Source organism: Piliocolobus tephrosceles, chromosome 6, assembly GCF_002776525.5.
Source record: "Piliocolobus tephrosceles isolate RC106 chromosome 6, ASM277652v3, whole genome shotgun sequence".
Classification (NCBI taxonomy): Eukaryota; Metazoa; Chordata; class Mammalia; order Primates; family Cercopithecidae; genus Piliocolobus; species Piliocolobus tephrosceles.
The window spans coordinates 76,280,199-76,300,502 of record NC_045439.1 but is presented as its reverse complement, the minus strand read 5'-3'; the positions used below and the strand labels follow the sequence as shown (position 1 = coordinate 76,300,502).

General features: G+C 45.0%; 2 protein-coding genes across 2 annotated transcripts in view; one reads left to right on the top strand and one right to left on the bottom strand.

The window, feature by feature from the left end:
- Window positions 1-11,927, bottom strand: part of LOC111552757 (aromatase) — a 132,302-nt gene extending 120,375 nt beyond the window's left edge. Inside the window, exon 1 of the mRNA XM_023227169.2 lies at window positions 11,826-11,927. The gene's annotated coding sequence lies outside the window, so the exon portion shown is untranslated. The remainder of the gene's footprint in view (window positions 1-11,825) is intronic.
- Window positions 11,928-15,205: 3,278 nt separating this feature from the next.
- Window positions 15,206-20,304, top strand: part of GLDN (gliomedin) — a 67,567-nt gene continuing 62,468 nt past the window's right edge. The window contains exon 1 of the mRNA XM_023227238.2: window positions 15,206-15,731. Within this exon, the coding sequence (XP_023083006.2) occupies window positions 15,369-15,731 (363 nt within the window). The 5' untranslated portion in view covers window positions 15,206-15,368. The remainder of the gene's footprint in view (window positions 15,732-20,304) is intronic.

The following is a 20,304-nucleotide window of genomic DNA, read 5'->3' as shown; positions in this document are numbered from 1 at the left end:
AGTAAAGTTACCTAGGACTTAGTCCAGCCCTAAGGCCAGTGGGTGATCCACGGCGCCATATGCCAGGCTGGTTACTGCCCAGATCTCTCCTGTTTGTGTTCATCACTGTTCTCCATTTCTTTCAGAATCAAGCGCCAGGGCTTAATTAAACTCCTGAGTAAAGCCTAAGGCACCATTAGGGGCTCAGTTGGTGAGCTGGCTGGTAGAAAGCACAAAGCAGTTTCCTGTGTTTGATTTCCACAGACACTGGGATTAAATTAGTAGAGCCATCTAATGTTCCCATCCCCCAAATCATGCATGCATGCATTCACTCATCCATCCATTCACTAATTCATTTGACATTCTTTTTTTTTTTTTTTTTCTTTTTTCTTTTTTTTCCCCCTTTGAGACAGAATCTTGCTCTGTCATGCAGTGGCATGATCTCAGCTCACTGCACCCTCTTCCTCTGGGGTTCCAGTGATTCTCCTGCCTCAGCCTCCTGAGGCACACACCACACCCAACTAATTTTTGTATTTTTAGTAGAGATGGCGTTTCACCATGTTGGCCAGGCTAGTCTCAAACTCCTTGCCTCAAGTGATCCACCCACCTTGGCCTCCCAAAGTGCTGGGATTACAGATGTGAGCTGCCATGCCCGGCCTATTTGACATTCTTAATGAATGCCTTAGGACACAGAACACATCCATTTCCTCCCTCAAGGAGTTTACAGTCATTTTGAGAACATAAGAAATGATCTTATAAAAAAACAAGTTAAGGTGCAGCAAGTGGGCAGAACAGAGAAGTGGAGAAAGAGGCTCCTCGATGTGGAGCTGATCAGGGAGGCCTTCATGGAGGAGGCAGGGCCTGCAAGCTCCTGGGAGGAGCTAGGTGTGAAGCCTCTTGATTCTTCCATTCCTTTGTAGAACAGAAATATTCCAGTGACACTGAGGTGTAGGACTTATCAGTCAGTTGCTTGGGGACTTAATCTCTGAAGTGTCCTCAAAGTGGAAAATAAGGTAATCAAGGATCCAGTGTCTTCAGGATCCAGTGTCCACAGGCCCTTTGGGGCCAGGCTCAGCCCGACAGACAGATGTGTGTTCTTCACAGGCACTAGTTCAGTTGAAATAGTGGCTCTCCGCCACATCAGACTTGGTGTCCCTTCTTATAACACAAGACTCCGTCTCAGAAAAAACAAACCAATGATAACAAACAAACCAACACCACATAACTTGTAACTCTCCTTTTGTTATGCTCAGATGAAACCCATAGATAATATATCTACCTACACACAACATTTTCTCCCAAAATTCATAATATCAAACAAATGTAATGCATTCACTGGGTTATAATCAAGAAAGAAAGAAAAGCAATTTTATAGAAAAATAAGCATTTCAGTATCTGAAAAAACTTGTACATGACTACACTGGAAAACCTAGTGAGTAGTTAGATGTCTGCACCTATGTGTAGAGTCGCCATGAATGCAATAGATATAAATGCACACAGATTCACATGTGTTTTTAGGATGGCTCAAACACTGTGATCACCATTGCCATACATAACATGATTTTCCAAAATGGTGAACAATCTTCATAAAGTCCTGATCAACCATGTACCATCTTCACTCTATGCTGCATTCCTGAAAAATTCAGTGTATGTTAAAACTGCAAAAGAAAAAAAAAATCCTGTGTGTTTATATATAAAATGGGGTTGGATGCTAGATCCACCTAAGTATAAACAGGTTTTCATGGACATAAACATCAGGTGGGACATTTGAAAGTCATGAGGGACAGTCACTTGTGATGTGGATGGTCCTGACCACTACAGAGCATCTGACATCCTCCCCACCCGTCCCCCATCGACATTTATTGGACAATAAATGTCAATGGCATCCCACATTCATCATCGTAACAAACTGTGATAGTAACAAATGCCTCCATAAATTTCCAAAGACCCCTCTTAATGGGTGGAACTACCCTCACTGGGAATCCTGAGTTACAGGGCGGGGGTGTGTGTGTGCACGCACACGTGTGTGTGTGTAGGTTAAATGTGCCTTCCAACAGCTGGAGTTGAGAGTTACCTGATCACCCTATTGCTCCCTGTGATGGTTAATTTTATGTGTCAACTTGACTGGGTCATAGGGTGCCCAGATATTTGGTCAAATATTTTTCTGGGTGTTTTGGGGAGGGTGTTTCTGTATGTGATTCACATTTAAACGGAATAAGTTGGAGTTAAGCAGATTGCCCTCCCCAATGCAAGTGAGCCTCAAAAAATCAGTTGAAGGCCTGAATAGACAAAAAGTTACCATCCCCCGAGTAAGAGAATTGCTGCTGCCTGACTGGCTTCAAGCTAGGACGTTGGCTCTTCCTGGGCTTTCAGCCTGCTGGTCCTCAGACTGGGCCTACACTCTCGTAGGTCTCCTGCTTGCCAACTTACCCTACAGATCTTGGGATTTGTCAGCCTACATAATTGCATAAGCCAATTCCTTATAATAAATCTCTTTCTGTATACACCCTATTGGTTCTGTTTCTCTGAAAAACCCTGACTAATATACTCCCACACGAGTCTGAGCCATGTTCTTGCCCTGGCCTGCCTCCTCTCTTCTCATCACTTGACTCTGGGATGCCAGGTTCTTGGCCATAACAGCCCTTGGTCCATGCTGAGATGACCTAGAGCACTTTAACAGATGGCTACTGCTTCACACATGGGGCCCCACTCCAGACTCAGCAGGAGCCAGGCAATGGCAAACCAGAGGGGCAGGAGACACCAACAAGGCACCCTCTGAGAGCTGACTGCCCTTTTCAGGAAAACCTCAGGATTTCCACCCCTTTTCAGTGTCTATTTGGATATTAAGGCTAGGGGCCTTTTGAAAAACAGCAGAAGATATGGCTATTAGTAGTGCCCCCAAAGAAGTGTAATGGGAAGGCCAGCAAGGCCAGGGCCAATGACAGAGGGAAATTTTACAAGGTAAACACGTATAGAGAACTCCCTTCAAATACCACCAGGGATGAAGAAAGTTTCCCAGTGGAGAACCATCTCTCAGTGGGCAGAGGGTGCTGCTGGTATGAAACTGATCACACCCCTTCAGCAAGTGAATCCTGTGGTCAGGAAGGGAGATCTCAGAAAGAAATTGTAAGAGCACTGCCCTCTGTCACACATTCACTCATTCAAAAATGTATTGAACGTCTACTACATGCCAGGTATGCATGAGGTTCTGGGAGTATTAGATGAGTAAGATACAGGCGTATCCCCAAGGAGTTCACAGCCTGGCAGGGAGACAGACAGGGAGCAACAGGCCATTGAGAAATGACCAGATAGATACACACCAGGATGGGTAAATACAATTGCAGTGGGAGTGCACAGTCGGGGCAGCTAGCCCTCCCTGGGAAGTGGGACTGGAGGGCTCCCCAGAAGGGACACCAGATGTGTGCTTTAAAGAAGAAAGTCAGCCAGTCAGAGAAGGGGAGACGAGGAAAACAGGCAGAGAAATGAGCTTGACAGTGGCAAGGAGCAGGGAGGGAGAAGGCACCTCCCGGAAGCTAGAAGAAGGAACATAAGGCACAAGGGCAGAATGGTGAGAAACAGGGCAGAGAGAGAGTAGGCAGAGGTGGGGTCATGGAGGGCCCTGTGTGTGAACATATCACACGGACTGAAGAATCGAGTCTGGACTCACAAACTAGCAGACTGGGAGTTAGAAGGTGCACTTGGAGAAGTGGCACAGTGACATCGTTGAGGTGTGTTGTGGACCCAAACTAAGGTGCAGGACAGAAAGGAAGAGGAGGAGGGAAGAGCATAAGAAATGTCAAGTGAGGAAAGGATTTATACACATATACCTACGAACATGCACAACTGATCAGTAAAATATGAAAACATCTTGCTGTCATTAATAAAGCAACAAAAAATAAAATGATATGGTACCTTCTTCCATCACACATGGAGTCATACCACTGGTACTTGCCTGGGCAGCAGGCAGGGTTTGGGTATGTGATGGTCAGAAGCCTTAGCAGTGGATAAAATCATCAAGGAAGAGTCAACAGCATGAGGATGTAGGGCACAACCCTGGAGAACACTAGCAGTTAAGGTGCACAGAAGGTGAGTAACAGTTCAAGGAGGCTGAGAATGAACAGTCAGAGAAGTAGGAGGAAAACCAAGAGAAAGTAATGTCGTGGAAGCTCAGAAAGGAAGGAATGTCAAGGAGGAGGAAGTGATGAAGAGCTTTGAAAGTTGCAGAGACGTTCAAGTAAGATTGACCTTTAGACTGAAAAGTTTTCATTGTATTTTGCAAATAAGTCATCAGCGACCTTGGCAGGATGGGTTCAATGTTTGATGGGAGGAGAGCTACATGACCATGACTTGGGGAATGAATGAGGGGAGAGGAAGTGCAGCTGAGGATTATAGCCATATTAAAGATGGCTGGTTGACTTTGGGAAGAATAAGGTGGCTTTGGAGTTGTAAGGAGACCACCAGAATTGAGTTCCTGTTTTCTCCACCAGAATTCTAAACCAATCAGGTGGTAGGATGAGAGCAAGGCAGATGGAGATCAAAACATCAACTTTATTAGGGATAAAGCTGACATTGGAAATGGTGACATTAAATGCTCAGCAACAATTTTTCAAAATGAGAAAGACAGACCCACTGATCACAGGCAGCATTGAACACCCGAGGCCTTTCTGCACAGAGGCTGCCCCTGGAGAGCTGGAACCACATGAGTGTAGACCAGAATGACAGCTTGCTGATAAGGCTGGCTACACAGAGGAAAGAGGAGAGGTGAAGAAGATGAGTCAGCCAAGACATTCCTCCTCTCTGGGGAGAAGCAAAGGGGGAGAAGGGGAAAGAGGACATGGGTCATTTTAGAGAAATCTCTCCTCGTGGAAATAAGGAATGGGGGCAAATCTGTAAATACTGACCCAGAAGGAGATAAGTATAGTTAGCATCTTTTGTCTGCGTCTTTGCAAGTGCATATGTATTTGTATGACCCAGAATGGTTATTTATGGAGTAGGACTGGATAGAATGGGGGCGAGTTCAGGGGGGCGCAACTTCTTGCTGTCTGTAAAGAAAAAAGGTACTGGAATCACACATTGCTTTACTAATTTTCACATCTGATTTTTAACACATACTGGTTAGTGACTTTTTGCAAATTATTATCTTATCATTACATAGCAACTCTGTCTTATTCGGTGCTCCTTACATTTCATTTTGTTGGGTATTAGCATAGTAATTCTTTCCTGCTTTGTTATTTGCATTTGCCTGGTATTTTTTCTTGACTTTTTATTCTCAACCTTTATCACACTTGTTAAATGTGTTTCTTTCTTGTGTTTGTGTGTGTATGTATATAGATATACATATATATAAAAACAAGAAAGCATATAACTGTCTGCTTTTAGATTAATCTAATAGTCTCTCTTTTAAGAATAATTCTATTCACATTTAATAATACACTGAATTTTATTTCTTCTATTTTACTTAATATTTATTACTCATTTAAGCCCCCTTGATGTTCTTTGTATTAGTTATCAAGTTGCTATTCATTATTTTCTTCTTAATTTGGGAGCTCTAGTCTAGTTTTTCATTCTACCAGCTCCTTCTCATTTTTGTCACTGGTAGTCAAACCCATTCTTTTCTTCCATTATACCAACATAAGAGTCCAACTGTTTTCCCAGATTCTCTCCTCTCCTGCTGTTCCTCCTCCCCCAGCATGAGGCCTTTAGAGTGCTTTCACTTCCCACTCTCACACACCAATGTGAGACCTGTGGAAACTTCACTTCCCCTCTTTCTCCTTTAGAACTTTTTGTTCCAGGCTATTGTTAACATTTCCCTTGAAACATGTCTCTTCTATTTTCGCAATTACACATTCCTGAACTGTCTATTATTGTCTGTCTGAATTTAACTGATGATGTGTTGTAAGGCTCCTTGCTCACCACTAATTTTTTTCTCCCTTATCCTCCTTCCATCCTGCAGCCTTTAAGCTGATGCATCGATTGTTTGGTTAGATCTTAACACCCTTTTCTCTGATGGAAGATATGGGTGACAAATCTTTTCCTTGTATATTCTCAACTATGTTTCCTTGACCCTGACAGAGAAGTGGGGTCTTGCTACAGGATTCTTGGTGTGCAGTGTTTTTCTCAGTAATCTTCATGCAATTGGCCTCAATCATCCTGACTTCAGGTGTCATAGAAGAGAAAGCTGATGCCCCCATGATCCTTCTTCCCCTATAAGTCACTTGTACTTTCTTTCTGGAAGATTGTAGGATTTTCTTTTCATCCTTAGACTTCTGGAATTTCCCAACCTGTGAATCATTTGTCTTGCCCGTAACTTGCCAAAACCTTCCAATAGGCAGACTGAGGCCCTTTCTTAACTTGGAAAATTTACTTCCTATTAACTACTACCTCTCTTTCCTTCAGCTACTGAATTTATCTGCAGATCTTGTCATTTGGTTGCAGAAAGTCTTTTTGTGCTCTACTGGAATTTTTATGTCCTAATGTTAATATTTTTAAATGTATTACTGTTCCCTAGTGGCTTGGTTTCATGTGAGCCTCTTCTAAGAGCATTGCTATGCCCCTTAGGTATGAGGGTAATGTTTTCTTTTGTTTGCTTTCTAGGCTCAGGGCCGGCAGCTGAGGTGCCTTCTCAGAAGGGATAGATCCACAAATGGTGGTTATCAATTCCCTATCAAGTCACTGCGGGGAGACTCTCATCTTCCTGTTTTCTCACATCTCCCAGGCTCAGGAGTAGAGATAGACTCAGCACACCTGTACAACTCCCTTACCTCATCCAGCCAGGTCCATCTGCCAGGATACTCACTGATGCCTGGATACTGGTACCCTCTTATGATTACAGAATCGGGGGTGGTTTGGAGACCATGTGTTGGCTCACACAGCTTTAAGAAAGTAGCACGGGTTTAGGGTCCACAGTTTGACCTAAAAAGTGACATTTTCTAGAACTCAGCACTTCCTTATTTCATTTGGAAAGGTGGTTTTAAAGGCTAAAGTTGGCCCTGGTGGAGGTCAGAGATCATACATGGCTTCCATAGTGACAGAAGCCACTGCAAGTTTTGGCAATAAAAGGTAAGCTTCCCCTAGCTGGGGCCACTCCTCTGGTCCCTGGCTTGAGTCTCCAGGCTCAGCAGATGGGGTGTCATCTTCTTTAGGCTTGATATTGGCAGGAATCCATTTTGGTCACTCCCAACCAGTCTCTCTGGAGAGGTAAGGCATGTCTATTCTAGTTTGTTATTCTGCCTTTGCAACCCAGGAAGGAAAGGTCTTAGGCTACCAGGCCCCAAATTCACTTTTTTTTTTTTTAGGACTTCTATGCACCTATTCACTGCAGAGATGACAGTTCCCCTACCTGGTTTTTAGGAAATCATGTTCTTACATCATTGCTCTCTTTAAATCCTCCTTAATCTGCTAGACCAGGCTTGGCTTTCTCTCTTGACTAGCTTACACATTCTAGCATTCAGTACCTGCTCCAGGTTTGTTTTTAAGCCTTGGAGCCAAGTGCCAGTCTGAGCCCTTTTTTACTCCATCACTTTGAATCACCTCCCTGCTCTATTGTTTCACTTCCTGTCCATCATTTTGAGCATTCCTCAGTGGCCTGAGATGGGGGCCAAAAACGTTCCTACTTTTGATAAACAGGGCATGGGTGAACGCTGATGAGGTTTCAACAATGTGACCTTGGGCAGATTACTTAAACCTCCTGAGCCCTGACTTCCTCATTTGTGAAATGCTTATAAAACTTGCCCTGCCCCCTTCACAGGGTTATTATGGAACTCAAATGACATGAGAAAGTGCTGTGAAAATTGAAGTGCTCTACACATGTAAGGCTTTGTTTTATCCTTTCAAAAACAGTGACTCGAGTTTCATAAGTGGAGCTTTGCAGTATTAACTTACTTCTGTGGATTTAGCAGTTTCAAATTCATGAGCCATTCTCATGATTTCACAGAATCCACTCTTAGAGCTTCCCTTTATATTTTCATTGTTCTGAAAACAATTGCTTTTTTATTCATTGAACGGCCATAACTCCAGATGAAAAAGGAAAAGATTTCTTTCTACAGCCTGACACGGTTACAATTTAAAGCCTAATGTTGGAATGGCAGATTCAGGTGGTTGACGTGGTAGACGTGCACAGCACTTTCAAGAAAGGACTGACCGCCTGGCTGCAGAGATTAAGATTAAAGCATGCTTCAGCTGCAGAGAGCCACCTGGCCTCAGGTCATACCCTCCCAGGGCAGCCCACATCTGTCCTGTGACTGAGTGAAGTGGGTAAAAGCCCAGTCACTTTGGCCTGACACGGGACACTCTGATGGGCGATACAAATCTGAGCTTCCCAGTGGGTTGGCTGAGGCTTCACAGGGTTGGACTGTGCTGGATTTCTCCCTCTGCCCAATCCTGCTTCTCCTTCTTTCCTTCATAGGTGCTGATCCCTAATGACCATCTTGTACTCCAAATTCCATCTCAGCACTTGTTTCCAGAGAATCTAACTTGTGACAATCAGGTACACTACACTAGAAAGGTGGAGTAGGGTGGGGTGGGAGGGCATGTTTGTTGCGAAGAAGGAGAGAAAACAATGGAAAGAGGGGATTTGAAATGGCATCACCTTCCCAACCACAGACAGCTCCATGTCGAACAACGAATGCGCAACTCAAAGGTCTAAGACACTGCCGCTACATAGGTGGCAATCTGTTGTTACCAGCCCGACTTGGACTAAAATCTCACAAGGGAAGCAATATCGTCTATTCTTATTCCCAACCCTAGAGATAAGCAGATTTGGTGCTTTTACCTGGAAGCACCAAAGGTTAACTTCCAAGAAAATGCTAACAACACGCTGTGTATTATACAAAGACCCCTACTAGTATTAAGATTAGCTAAATGATCTAAATGTTAGTCACAGTTCTGTTTTTCAGCTACCTTTTTACATACAGATGAAAGAGAAAGTGACATTTTCTAGAACTCAGCACTTCCTTATTTCATTTGGAAAGGTGGTTTTAAAGGCTGAAGTTAGCCCTGGTGGAGGTCAGAGATCATACATGGTTTCCATAGTGACAGAAGCCACTGCCAGTCTTGACAATAAAAGGTGATCTTTTAAAATGAAAATCTGTCATCCATCTACCCACTCCTCCCCATCCCACACACATGTAAAACTCCTCCTTGGTTTCCCATTGCTTTTATAGTAAAGGCCTCAACCCTACACAGCACGTCCCACCCACAGAGTCTGGCCCCTGCCTTGCTTACAGTCTCTTTTCACTCCCTCCTCCTTGCTCCTGACACTCCATGCCGCACCACATTGCCTTCCTATTGTTCCTCAAATAAGCCATGCCATCTCCTGCCATAGGGCCTTGAACATGTTTTTCCCCCTCTCTGCATCTCTCCTCACCCCCACCTTCGCCTAGTTTACAACTCAGCTTCAGGTGCCAACACAAGCATCCTTTTCTCAGGGAAGCCTTCCCTGAACCACACATCCAACTCTAGGACAGGCTTTTTAGTGATATGATCTCAAGAAACTGTGTTCCTTTCTTCCAGAGCATTTATCTCGTGGCTGCATTTAGAACTGCACCCTCATGTCTAATATTGCTTGGTAAATCTGTCTCCCCACTCTAGACTTCAGGAATGGTGCCTGGCTTCGCTCTCCATGCTATGTCTGGCTCCTAGCACAGTTCCTGGCAGATAGTAGGTGCCCAATTACTATTTGCTGAGTAAATGAATACCTGAAAGAACAAAAGAAAGAAAAAAGGGAGAATTGCTGACTTTGGTTGGGTGGTGTGAGGTTTCCTGGGGTTTAACAGTAGGAATGGGGAGTTACAACCAGAAGAGGCTGAGTGGAAGGTACATGTGGTGACAACTTTTAGGGTGGCTCTCTCCCTAATCACCAGTGGGGTGGAAGGGCAGTGGGGCAGCAAAGCCATCAGAAGTCACAGCATAGCTGTCAATCTTATCACTGAAGACAAGAATACCCGAGTGCTAGGCCAGGAAAATTATTCTCTTCACAATCAGGAAGAAATGCTATGGAACTAAAGTTGGGGTATATTCTTGAATTTGATTTTATTCTCCAGAGCCCTAAAGTTAACCAGCTGGAATCATTTTTAAGGACCATTCTATTTAACTTTTGGAAATGAAGCATCTGCCTTTTAATGGAAAAACTATTTCTCATTGTAAAGATAGCACACAATGTTCTTGGCTGCTTTGGTCTCCAAAAAAAGGGAATTGAGATATCTCCCTGTGTTCCCACTATATCTTGAACCTCCTGTGTCAACAAAACAGGCCAGATTGATAGCTGACTTTTTTTTAATAATAAGTAAAAAGTAGCAGCCCATTCTGTGAAGTAGCAGGCAGGGCAGCCTATGCAGGCATATCTGCCTCTCCAGAAATCTCAGGAGGCTTAGGGATCCACACCAAAAGTCTCCATATAACCAACCTCAAAGCCACTGTATTCAGATAAGAACCCAAGTTTATCATGCATTCAAAAGTTCTGTTCCTCAAAAAGCATCTACAAAGTATGATTAGCTAATCAATCGATTAATCAAATATTCCTACTTGGCACAAGTCCATGCTGTGAGAGGACACAGTTAAGATAAGTCCCTGCCTTAAGAATACTGTAACCCAACTGAAGAAATAGGATGTAGAAGGACTAAGATGTCAATTAACAGCATAAGGCACAGAAGAACTAAGATATCAACTAACAGCACAAGGCACACACTGTAAGTCTCAGCCGGTTCATACGGCCCATATCCAACAATACCAACCTGCATTGAACATTTATTATACAACAAGTGCTTTACATGTATTTTATCATTAAAGCTCCATAACCCTATGAAATAGATACAATTACAGTCTCTTTAAAGAACTTGAGTATCTAAAGTCACGCAGTTAAAAAACAGTTTCAAAGTCAGGTTTGATTCCAAAACCCAGCTGTATAACCACAGAGCCCCTGCAGCTTGTAGAGCTCACAGTGCTTGGGGCTGGCCTAGGAAGGCAAGGCTGGATGAGGAAGGCGGCTCTGAGCTAGGCCTAAAAGTGGGCAACACTGAAATAGGCCAGTGATGGAGATAGGTCACTGTGTGGCACTGTGGTGGAAAGAGGGTTGGAGAGAGAAGATAGAGGAGAAGGGGAAAGAGGACAGAGCATGGCAGCTGCTTGGGCACAGCCACTTTAGGGTGAGGGATGAGTGAAGATGTCTACCTTGTAGGCCATATCAACATGTCCCCATTCTTCTGTGAAAAATGCCATCATCCCACACAGGAGGAGTTGGAGAGGGATCCGACAGTGGAGTCTGGTCGGAAAGGAGTCTGGCCTTTCCTTTGCCCTTCCTTCTGCCCCTCTCTTGCCCCAGAGTAATATCCCAGGCTTTCCACCCACCCAGCCCATGGGGTGGCCATGCTACAAGCCTTTTGAGTCCTGCATCCCAAGAGGGGCAAATTCTTGGCCTGAAGGTGTCTGATAGAGCCTGCCTGGCTCCAAGCCGGCCTCATCTCTGCTCTGTCTACTGGATCTGGGCTCTGAACTAGGGTGGGAGGTGGGGAAGTGGGGAGAATGGTTCAGGCTACCACTTCCTCTCCTCACCATTGGATAGCCAGCCTTGTAAGGAAGGTGAGGGGCCAGTTCTGTGGCATAGAACAGTATAGTTCTTAGGCCCTCCTATTTCAGAAAAACACTCAAGCCATGTTTTCCTTCTGCTCTCACACCATGACACCAGTCATCAACACAGAAGACTTCCGCAACCAAATGTGTGGGGATCTTCCCCCACACACCAAGTAGTGGGTACCAGCTGGGTGTCCTCCAACTCAGCTCCAACACTATCTACCTGGAAAGAGTATCTGATCCCACAGGTTGAGGGTTCAGTCAGATGAAGAGATACATACGCGAGGTCTAGAAGATTCTGAGTGCAGGAGCTTCTGTGCTGACAGGATAAATTCTTCTTCACCTTCCTGTTTGCCTCCACGTGTTCAGCCCTCCAGAAATTCCCTGAACCCTGTCCTCTGGGTCTTTTATGGAGATTTCATTTGTTGTCCGTGACTGAAGCATGTGATTGAACAAAATGCGATTGGACAAAAAGGGTATGATCTAATCCCAGCAAGGTCTGTCTGTCCAGATTCTTCTTCATCTCTCTGTGCAGCATTCCTTCCTCCAGGGTATGGGGCACGACCTCCTCTGGAATGAGGGTCTTATGACCCACAGTCAGATTGTAGAGTCCCGCCTTGGGTGGATGAAAGGAGGGCAAAGAAGGTCAGAGAAACATTCTGTTTCCTGAGGCCTAAAGCACCTCTACATTACAGCAAAAGACTGCAACAAGTGTCATGGGAGTCATGGACCAGGAGCCATGGACAAAAACATATATACATAAAATCATAAGATCACACCCCCCACCACACACCACATTGTTCTACATAGAAATGCCTTCACGATACAGCCTTTCATTTATTCATTCGTTCATTCACTCACTTATTCAATGGGTAATATTGAATTCCAAACCAGGAACTGTGCTATGTGTTAGGGATGACATGGCCCCTAGCCTCGGGAGCCTTCTATTCCGTGGTTAATGGTGGGTATTGGTGACAGATGATCAGTCAACAGTAACTGTAATGAATGTTAGGATAAAGAGAAGCCCAGAAGGCTCCATGATGTTCCAGCTGCTCACAGGGTAAGCTGCTTGTCTTGTTTATTCCTGTATCTCCAATGCCCATTACCATACCTGGCACAGGAAGTGCTCAGTTAAGTGTTTACTGAATTAAATGAAGATCTGACTGATGCTAAGTGCCAACCCTCTCTCTCAGTGGCTCCTCCTCATTGGCCCTAAACCTGATACCTGGATGAAAAGAGATAAGAATACATGACAATTCTTCAAGTAGGTCACAGAACGTTGTTTGAGTTGGGAGGAAATGGACAAAGCTTTTTGTTTTGTTTTGTTTTGTTTTGTTTTGTTTTGTTTTGTTTTGAGACAGAGTCTTGCTCTGCCGCCCAGGCTGGAGTGCAGTGGCACGATCTCGACTCACTGCAAGCTCCGCTCTCCCGGGTTCACGCCATTCTCCTGCCTCAGCTTCCTGAGTAGCTAGGACTACAGGCGGCTGCCACCAGGCCTGGTTAATTTTTTTTTTTTTTTTGTATTTTTAGTAGAGACAGGGTTTCACCATGTTAGCCAGGATGGTCTCGATCTCCTGACCTCACGATCTGCCCACCTCGACCTCCCAAAGTGCTGGGATTACAGGAGTGAGCCACCACGCCCGGCCTGCCCAAAGCTTTTTACATCGCTGCCATCCCCTCCCAGTCATCGTGTTCCCACAGTGGGGGTACTTTATGAAACACTTGGACCTTCATGCTTTCCTAATTTCTCCTCATCCTGGATGCTTTTCTAAGAATACTGAAGTTGGTCAATGTTCCTATTAAAACTCAGGAATCTAAACCTTGACCCAGAATTTCTGATTGAGATGTCACTTCAGTTTCTTTGTGCATTCTCAGAGGCTCTACCCTGGCTCACCCTGGAGAGTAGGGGGCAAGAAGTCAGATGCTACCCAGCTTTCTCTGCTGTGCCAAAAATACATACCTGCAAGAATTGGAATGTGTATTGGTCCATTCTCGCCTTGCTATAAAGAAAAGCCTGAGACTGGGTAACTTACAAGAAAAGAATTTTAATTTGCTCATGGTTCCACAAGCTGAACAGGAAGCATGGCAGCACCTGCCTCTGGAGGCCTGAGGGAGCTTTTACTCATGGAGGAAGGCAGAGCAGGAGCAGAAACATCTCACATGGTAGGAGCAGGAGGAAGAGGGGGCAGGAGAGATGCTACACACTTTTAAGCAACCAGATCTCAGGATAACTCACTATCATGAGAACAGCACTGAGGGATGGTGCTAAACCATTCATGAAGGACCACTTCCATGATCCAATCACCTCCCATTGGGCTCTACCACCAACACTGGGAATTGCAATTCAACATGAGATTTGGGTGGGGACACAGATCCAAACCACATCGAATGCAAATCTTTGGGGAGTAGATGGTTACAGAGCTCCTACCATTAAGTCAAAAGGTGCTTGCTCTCTGATCATTCTACTGGTCTCCCCCAGGTGCTGAAACAGTGTGACCTCTGCTAGAGGAAGTCCTTTCTCTATAACTGCTCCAAGTGGCTCAATGGCGGGGAGCCACCTCTTCCTTGAGTTATTGGGCTATGGAAACAGCAATCCTGCCTTCTGGTTGGGTCTCCCAAAGAGACATCCATACAGAGTGATTTTTTTTTATTTTCTTAAATAATGTCAAACCTGAGGTTCCCAACATGGGGCTTGAAGATTGCTATCTACATTAGTTTTCCATAGGCCCTGGGGCCCCAGGGAAGCAGAGCCATTCTAGGAGAAGCTGAGAAAGATCATGAGTGAAAAGGTTCTCTGAGGAGGCTCAAAAGTGACTCTGCATTTGTTGACAGTGGCCCTCGAGGCAGAGCAGGTATTGGGCAACATAATACTTGTGAGGAGTAAATGAGAGGCATGGGACAACATACTTTCCTAGGACTAGGTAAGAACCCAACCCTGGCCCAGCTCTCCAACCCTTAGGCCAGAAAGGACCTCCGCATGGTCTTGGGACATGCTCAAAGCCTTCCAGTTGAATAGCAACAGAGTGGCTTTAGAACAAGGTCTCCTGATTCCTTTTTTTTTTTTTTTTTTCCTCATCACCCTGCCATTTTCTGGATATGGATCTCATCTGAGAGTTCCTGGCTTGTCAAATCCTGCAACTCTGCCTTCAAGGACAAGCCCTGTTGGCCAGGCAGTCCTGGGCTTTTCTGGTTCTGATGGGTGGCCTTTTTTGCCTTCCAGTGCCAAGTGTCTCCCTGCCCCTCTCCATCCCCTTCCTGCGAAAGGTCATCTGGGGTCTTCAGTGGCCGCGTGGAGCCTCATGGCCATGGGTGGGGAGTGATGGGCAGCCTGGGGCTGAGGCCAGGACCAGACCTCCCATGGACAATGGGCACGTGCCTTAGCATCTGGGCATGCTGATCTATTTCTCCAAAGAGGGCAGTGTGGGGATAGAAGGGGGTGAAATCCGGAGACTTCTCTCCATAAGAATTCCTGCTCTCCCCCTCAGTGTGACCCTTGCTTTGCCTGTCTGGGCCACGGCAGTGCCCACGGGCAGAGCAATGGGAAGAGGAGGAGAGGGTTTGCTCAGCTGGCGGGACTCTGGCAGTGCGAGCCCTGCCAGCCCCTCCTCCGCGGGCTGTCTCCGCTGGCTCCTCTCCTGCTTCTGCCCGCCTGTCCCTCTGGGCTGCTCGGGCGCCACCACTACTGTCCCCATCCCGCCCCGCCAGCAGGGCCAAAGGGTGACTTGACTCACGGCGCAGCCACCAGCCCACGGCTTGCCCGAGGCGTATAAAGACTGCCAGGGCCGAAGGCTGCCAAGCCCTGCCCGGCCCGAGGCGCACAGAGCATGGCCCGAGGCGCTGAGCGAGGCAGTGGGGACGCGGGTTGGGGCCTGCGCGGCGCCCTGGCGGCCGTGGCACTGCTCTCGGCGCTCAACGCTGCGGGCACGGTGTTCGCGCTGTGCCAGTGGCGCGGGCTGAGTGCGGCGCTGCGGGCGCTGGAGGCGCAGCGGGGCCTGGAGCAGCGCGAGGACAGTGCCCTGCGCTCCTTCCTGGCCGAGTTGAGCCGCGCGCCGCGCAGGACGCCCGCGCCACCCCAAGACCCGGCCAGCTCAGCTCGAAACAAACGCAGCCACAGCGGGGAGCCGGCGCCGCATATCCGCGCAGAGAGCCAGGACATGCTGATGATGATGACCTACTCCATGGTGCCGGTAGGCGGGGGCTAGGTTCCCCGTGGCGCCCCCGCCGGGTGGGCGGCTGGTGGTGTGGGGCGAGAACGCCGACGCCCTCTTCTCCCCTGGCCAGGCGGCGAGGTGCTGCAGAGAGGGCTGTGGGCACGAGTAGCTGGGGATGTCACCTTGGCAAGTACCTCAACCCACTGGAGTCTGTTTTCTCATCTGTGAGGTTGGGGAGAGGGTGAAGGAGGGAGTCTCTTCTACCTCTGACATTCTTTGAGTCCACATGTAAATGAAGGGCGAAGGCAGTGTTTTTAAAAGCCTATTTTCCTTCTCTACTTAGAAAAGTTTTCGTCTTCTGGTGTGAACGGAGCCACAGCAGCCTTGGGGCTCCGCCTGTGCCACTGGCCTGTGGGTGGTGCCCTCTGAGAGGACGGAGGCGCGTTTCTGAAAGAGCGTAGGCTTTTTCAATAAAGGGATTCTTCCTCTGGCATCAACTAGTGGTCTGGCTTTTCACCTGGCATCGCCTCATTCCTACAAGATGACCGGCCTAATTGTTTCCGTTTAAGTGAAAACATCCCTAGTGTAACTGCCCACCTGGGACCTAGATGCTGGGAAAGTTGCCCCTGGATCTCAAGCAGTTCCAAATGAGAGACATCAATACGGTGCAATGTTTTTCTTAAAATGCAGTGTCAAAGCTGAGGTTGTTAACATGGGGCCTGCGGATTGCTCTCCCCATTGGGCTCCAGGGAATAGATGGAACTGCAGAAATTGCCAAGTGTGTGTGCCTGTGCCCTCCTGCCCATGTGGATGAGGGTCCACAGCTTTTCACTAGATCTTCAACAGGTCCCCCATTGCATGCCGCCCCCAAAAGGTTTAAGAAACACTGCTCTGAAGAAAGTCTTCAGAGCCTCAAAGATTTATTTTCCACTGTTAAGTGTCTTTGCTTTTGCCGCTTTTAATTCAATAAGTATTTAACAAATATTGTTAGATCACACTGCAGTTCCCCATCCCATTTCATTATCTGTTACGATTGCGACAGTCTTATTTCACTTTATACTTAGAAAGATTTCGGCTATTACCTCCAGTCAAGTGTGAGCCATACTTCAGAATCCTAGGTATTTGAAAATAAATCGACTTAAAGCTTCCATTATCATAGAAGCTTTTAAATATCTTACATGAGCTGAAATGCTTTTAAAATTACGTAAAAGCACTACATACTTCAAATACATCTTTTGAGAGAGATCAAGTTTTCCATTCCTCACTTCATTTGTTTTTTAAATTCATGTTATTTAAAAATCTGGACCAAAGCAGAAATTTCCAAAAAGGACTTCTGTAAGATGAAAACGCCTCCTTAGGGGATTCATTCTCTCCCTCTCCGCTCTCTACCCTACATTTCAAGGCTTTTTTAAAACCCTCAAACCCTCATGAGCATCATTGTTTTATATTTTTAATCCTGCTTTTAAGGTAGAAGGTTTTGTATCCAAATTGCAACCTATTCTGTCACTAACAAATTGAATGGAGACACTCATCTCTGTGTCAAATTAACTCTAGGTGACCTAGCAGTGCTACCACTAACTCTGTTACAGGGCAGAGAGCAGAACTATCACATTTATCAGACTGGAAACTATTAGTAGATTATCATCAACTCATCCTCCACCTGCAGTGGGTATGTTTTGACCTTTTAGAGTCATGAGGGCCTGTCCCTGAGGCCAGGAGAAGGCAATCATCTTACTACTGACTTTCCTCTTGGGAGCAGTTCTCAAACAGTAGGCTCAGGAATCAACTGGAAGCATATTACAGTGCAGATTCCAGGGCCTCTCCCTCAGACCTATGGAATCCTCTCCAGAATCTTCTTTATTAGAAGTCCCCTGACCCTCATCCCCCCACCTCCTATGCCATTGGTGAGTTTGATGCAGATGGTCCAGGCACCACACTTTAAGAAACACTACTCAGTCTCTGAGTAGTGTTTAAAACACTGAGTCTTTATTGTGCACACGAATATCTTGGGGATCTTGTTAAGATGCAGATTCTGCTTCAGATGGTCTAAGCTGGGGGCCTAAGATTCTGCATTTCTACCAAGATCCCACTGCTACCAATGCTGCTGGCCTGAAGACCACATTTTGAGTAGTAAGGTTGCCTACTGGAACTATCTGGGGAGCTTTCAAACTTACTGATGCCTGAATCCCATCCTGAGAGATTCTGAATTCATTTGTTAGGCCCCAGCCTGGGGGTGGAGTGCTCACTCTCCAGCAGGAAGGACCTTGGCATGACTTCCTATGGATAGTAGCTGTGTTAGGCATCACACTCCCACCAGATCCCCATCAAGGCCTTTGCTTCAGGCTGAGGAGCCAATTTTATTACTGAAAAGCTTTTAAATTTCTGACAGCAATATTCTTTCCATTCAGTTCACAGCTTTCCTCATCTTTACTCTCTTCTTTTCTCAGAACAATTATTCATATAAGAAAACAATTTTTAAAAAACATCATTTGGTAGCTCTTGGAGAGAAGTTAAGAGAATGATCTAGTGTATATCGTGGAGGCAAGTGTACACACTTCTCATAGGTGAAGGCTACACCTTCCCTGGCCCTTTTATACACCACCAGATCTTGAATGAGAGTGAGATCCAAGGTCCTCACCCTGAGGTCTTATGTCCTTAGAGGTCTAGGAACAAAGAAACAAACTCTATGCAGACTAATGTCAACATTTCAAAAAGCCTTCCAGAATGGTTCATTTATCCAAGATGAACCTCAATTTAACCGATAGTTTGAGTTTCTGTACTGGTTGGCTGAAAATACATCAACTCAGCATGAGAATTCTGTTTAGCTGAGCACATTCTTACCAGAACCTGGTTGGCAGCTGTAAATGACTTCATTAAAAAGGCAAGATAATTATTAAGTACAGTTAATTTGACAGAGCCAAGAAGCACATTAAATCTTTAAAACCATGAGCATACTCTTGAGAGAAAGTAATAAAAGGGGCCCTGGATGGGGCTTGGAAACCACTGAATTAGGCCGATAATGGGAATGGGGATCTGGTGAGTGTGAGTGGGGAGAGAGAAAATTTGACCCATCTGCTACTAACTCCTGCGGGAGATGCTACTTCTGTTTATTCTCTTTTTCTCTGACCTCCTCTCATATTCTTTTTGTTGTCTTCCCATCAGCTACCCTCTCTCGTTCCTCTCTTCCTGTCTCACATTTGCTGATGTTCTGGTAGCTTTATCATCCTGTCTTTACTTGTCCAAAATCTAGGGTCAAGCACCCACAGGGAGTTTAATAAATATTTTCATAAATTAAACAAACATAGAGAAAATGTAATACACTGAGACTGGTGATTATGTATCCATGATAATTGTTGTCCTTGAGGGACCGCATGCATTTCTACGCCCAGGATATTGTTCAAAATGTCCTTGGCACCTCTCTAACAAGAAAATCAGCCTGCCTATTTTAAAGCAGGAGTTACAATTCAAATGATTTTTTTAAGGAGGGCAAATATGATTCCATAATTGTCAAATTATGAAAAGGCATTTGATAAAATTTAACATCTATGCTTGATTTTTAAAATATGCAATAAAATGGGAATCAATGGATTATTTCTTAACACGATAAAATGCAATTGTGTCTTGCCCCCAAAACTATAGCTTTCCACTGAATTGTCAAATCCTGGAGATGGTTCTAGTAAAATCAGTATTAAGACAGGGATGCCCACTATCACCAATAGTATCTCGAATTGTCTTAGAAGGATCAGCCAGAGCAACAAGACAAGGGAAAATTGTCTAAATATATTAAGAAGTGAGAGTCTGGCTATATTCAGATCATACGATTATATACCTGGAAAACCTTAGAGAATCTGTTGATAACCTACCACTAACAATAAGAGAATTCAGTGGGAAACAAGGTATTAAAATATTACTAAGAAATCAGTAGACTTCTTATACCAAATCATCTGTTGAAAGATATAATGAAAGAAAAGATGTGTAAAACCTGTGTGTGTATCTATATACTTATCTTTTGCGTTAAGAAAGGGCTGGGGGATAACTCTTGTAGAGAACAAAATATTTAAACCAAATGGAAAAAATAACATATTTTTGGATAGAAGACTTAGCATCATAATGAGTTAACAGAAAGTTAACTTAGAAATCTGATGCCACCCCAACATAAAACTATCAATAGGTTTTATTTTCTGGGATTAGACAAACTGATTCAAAAGTTCACATGGAAAAATAAGCATTCCTGGCAAGGAAACCACTGAAAAAGAACAAGGGGGAACACTAGGTTCTACAAGATATTAAAATATAATTAAAGCCTGATATAATTAAAACAGAGTGGGATATGAATAGATAAACCAATGGGACAGAGTGGAAAGTCCAGAAATAATCTTAAATACATATGGCAATTTAGTACATAATAAAGACAGTATCTCACACCAGCGAGGAAGAATGAATTTAATAAATGATTTTGAGACAACGGGCAAGCCCTCTAGGAAAAGATAAAGCCTGGAAAAGAATAGTTTTATTCTCACAACGTGTACTTTAACAAACTCTAAATGGGTCAAAGATTTACATTTTTAAAATATGAAACTAAAAGAAAATATGAGTATATCATTTTTAA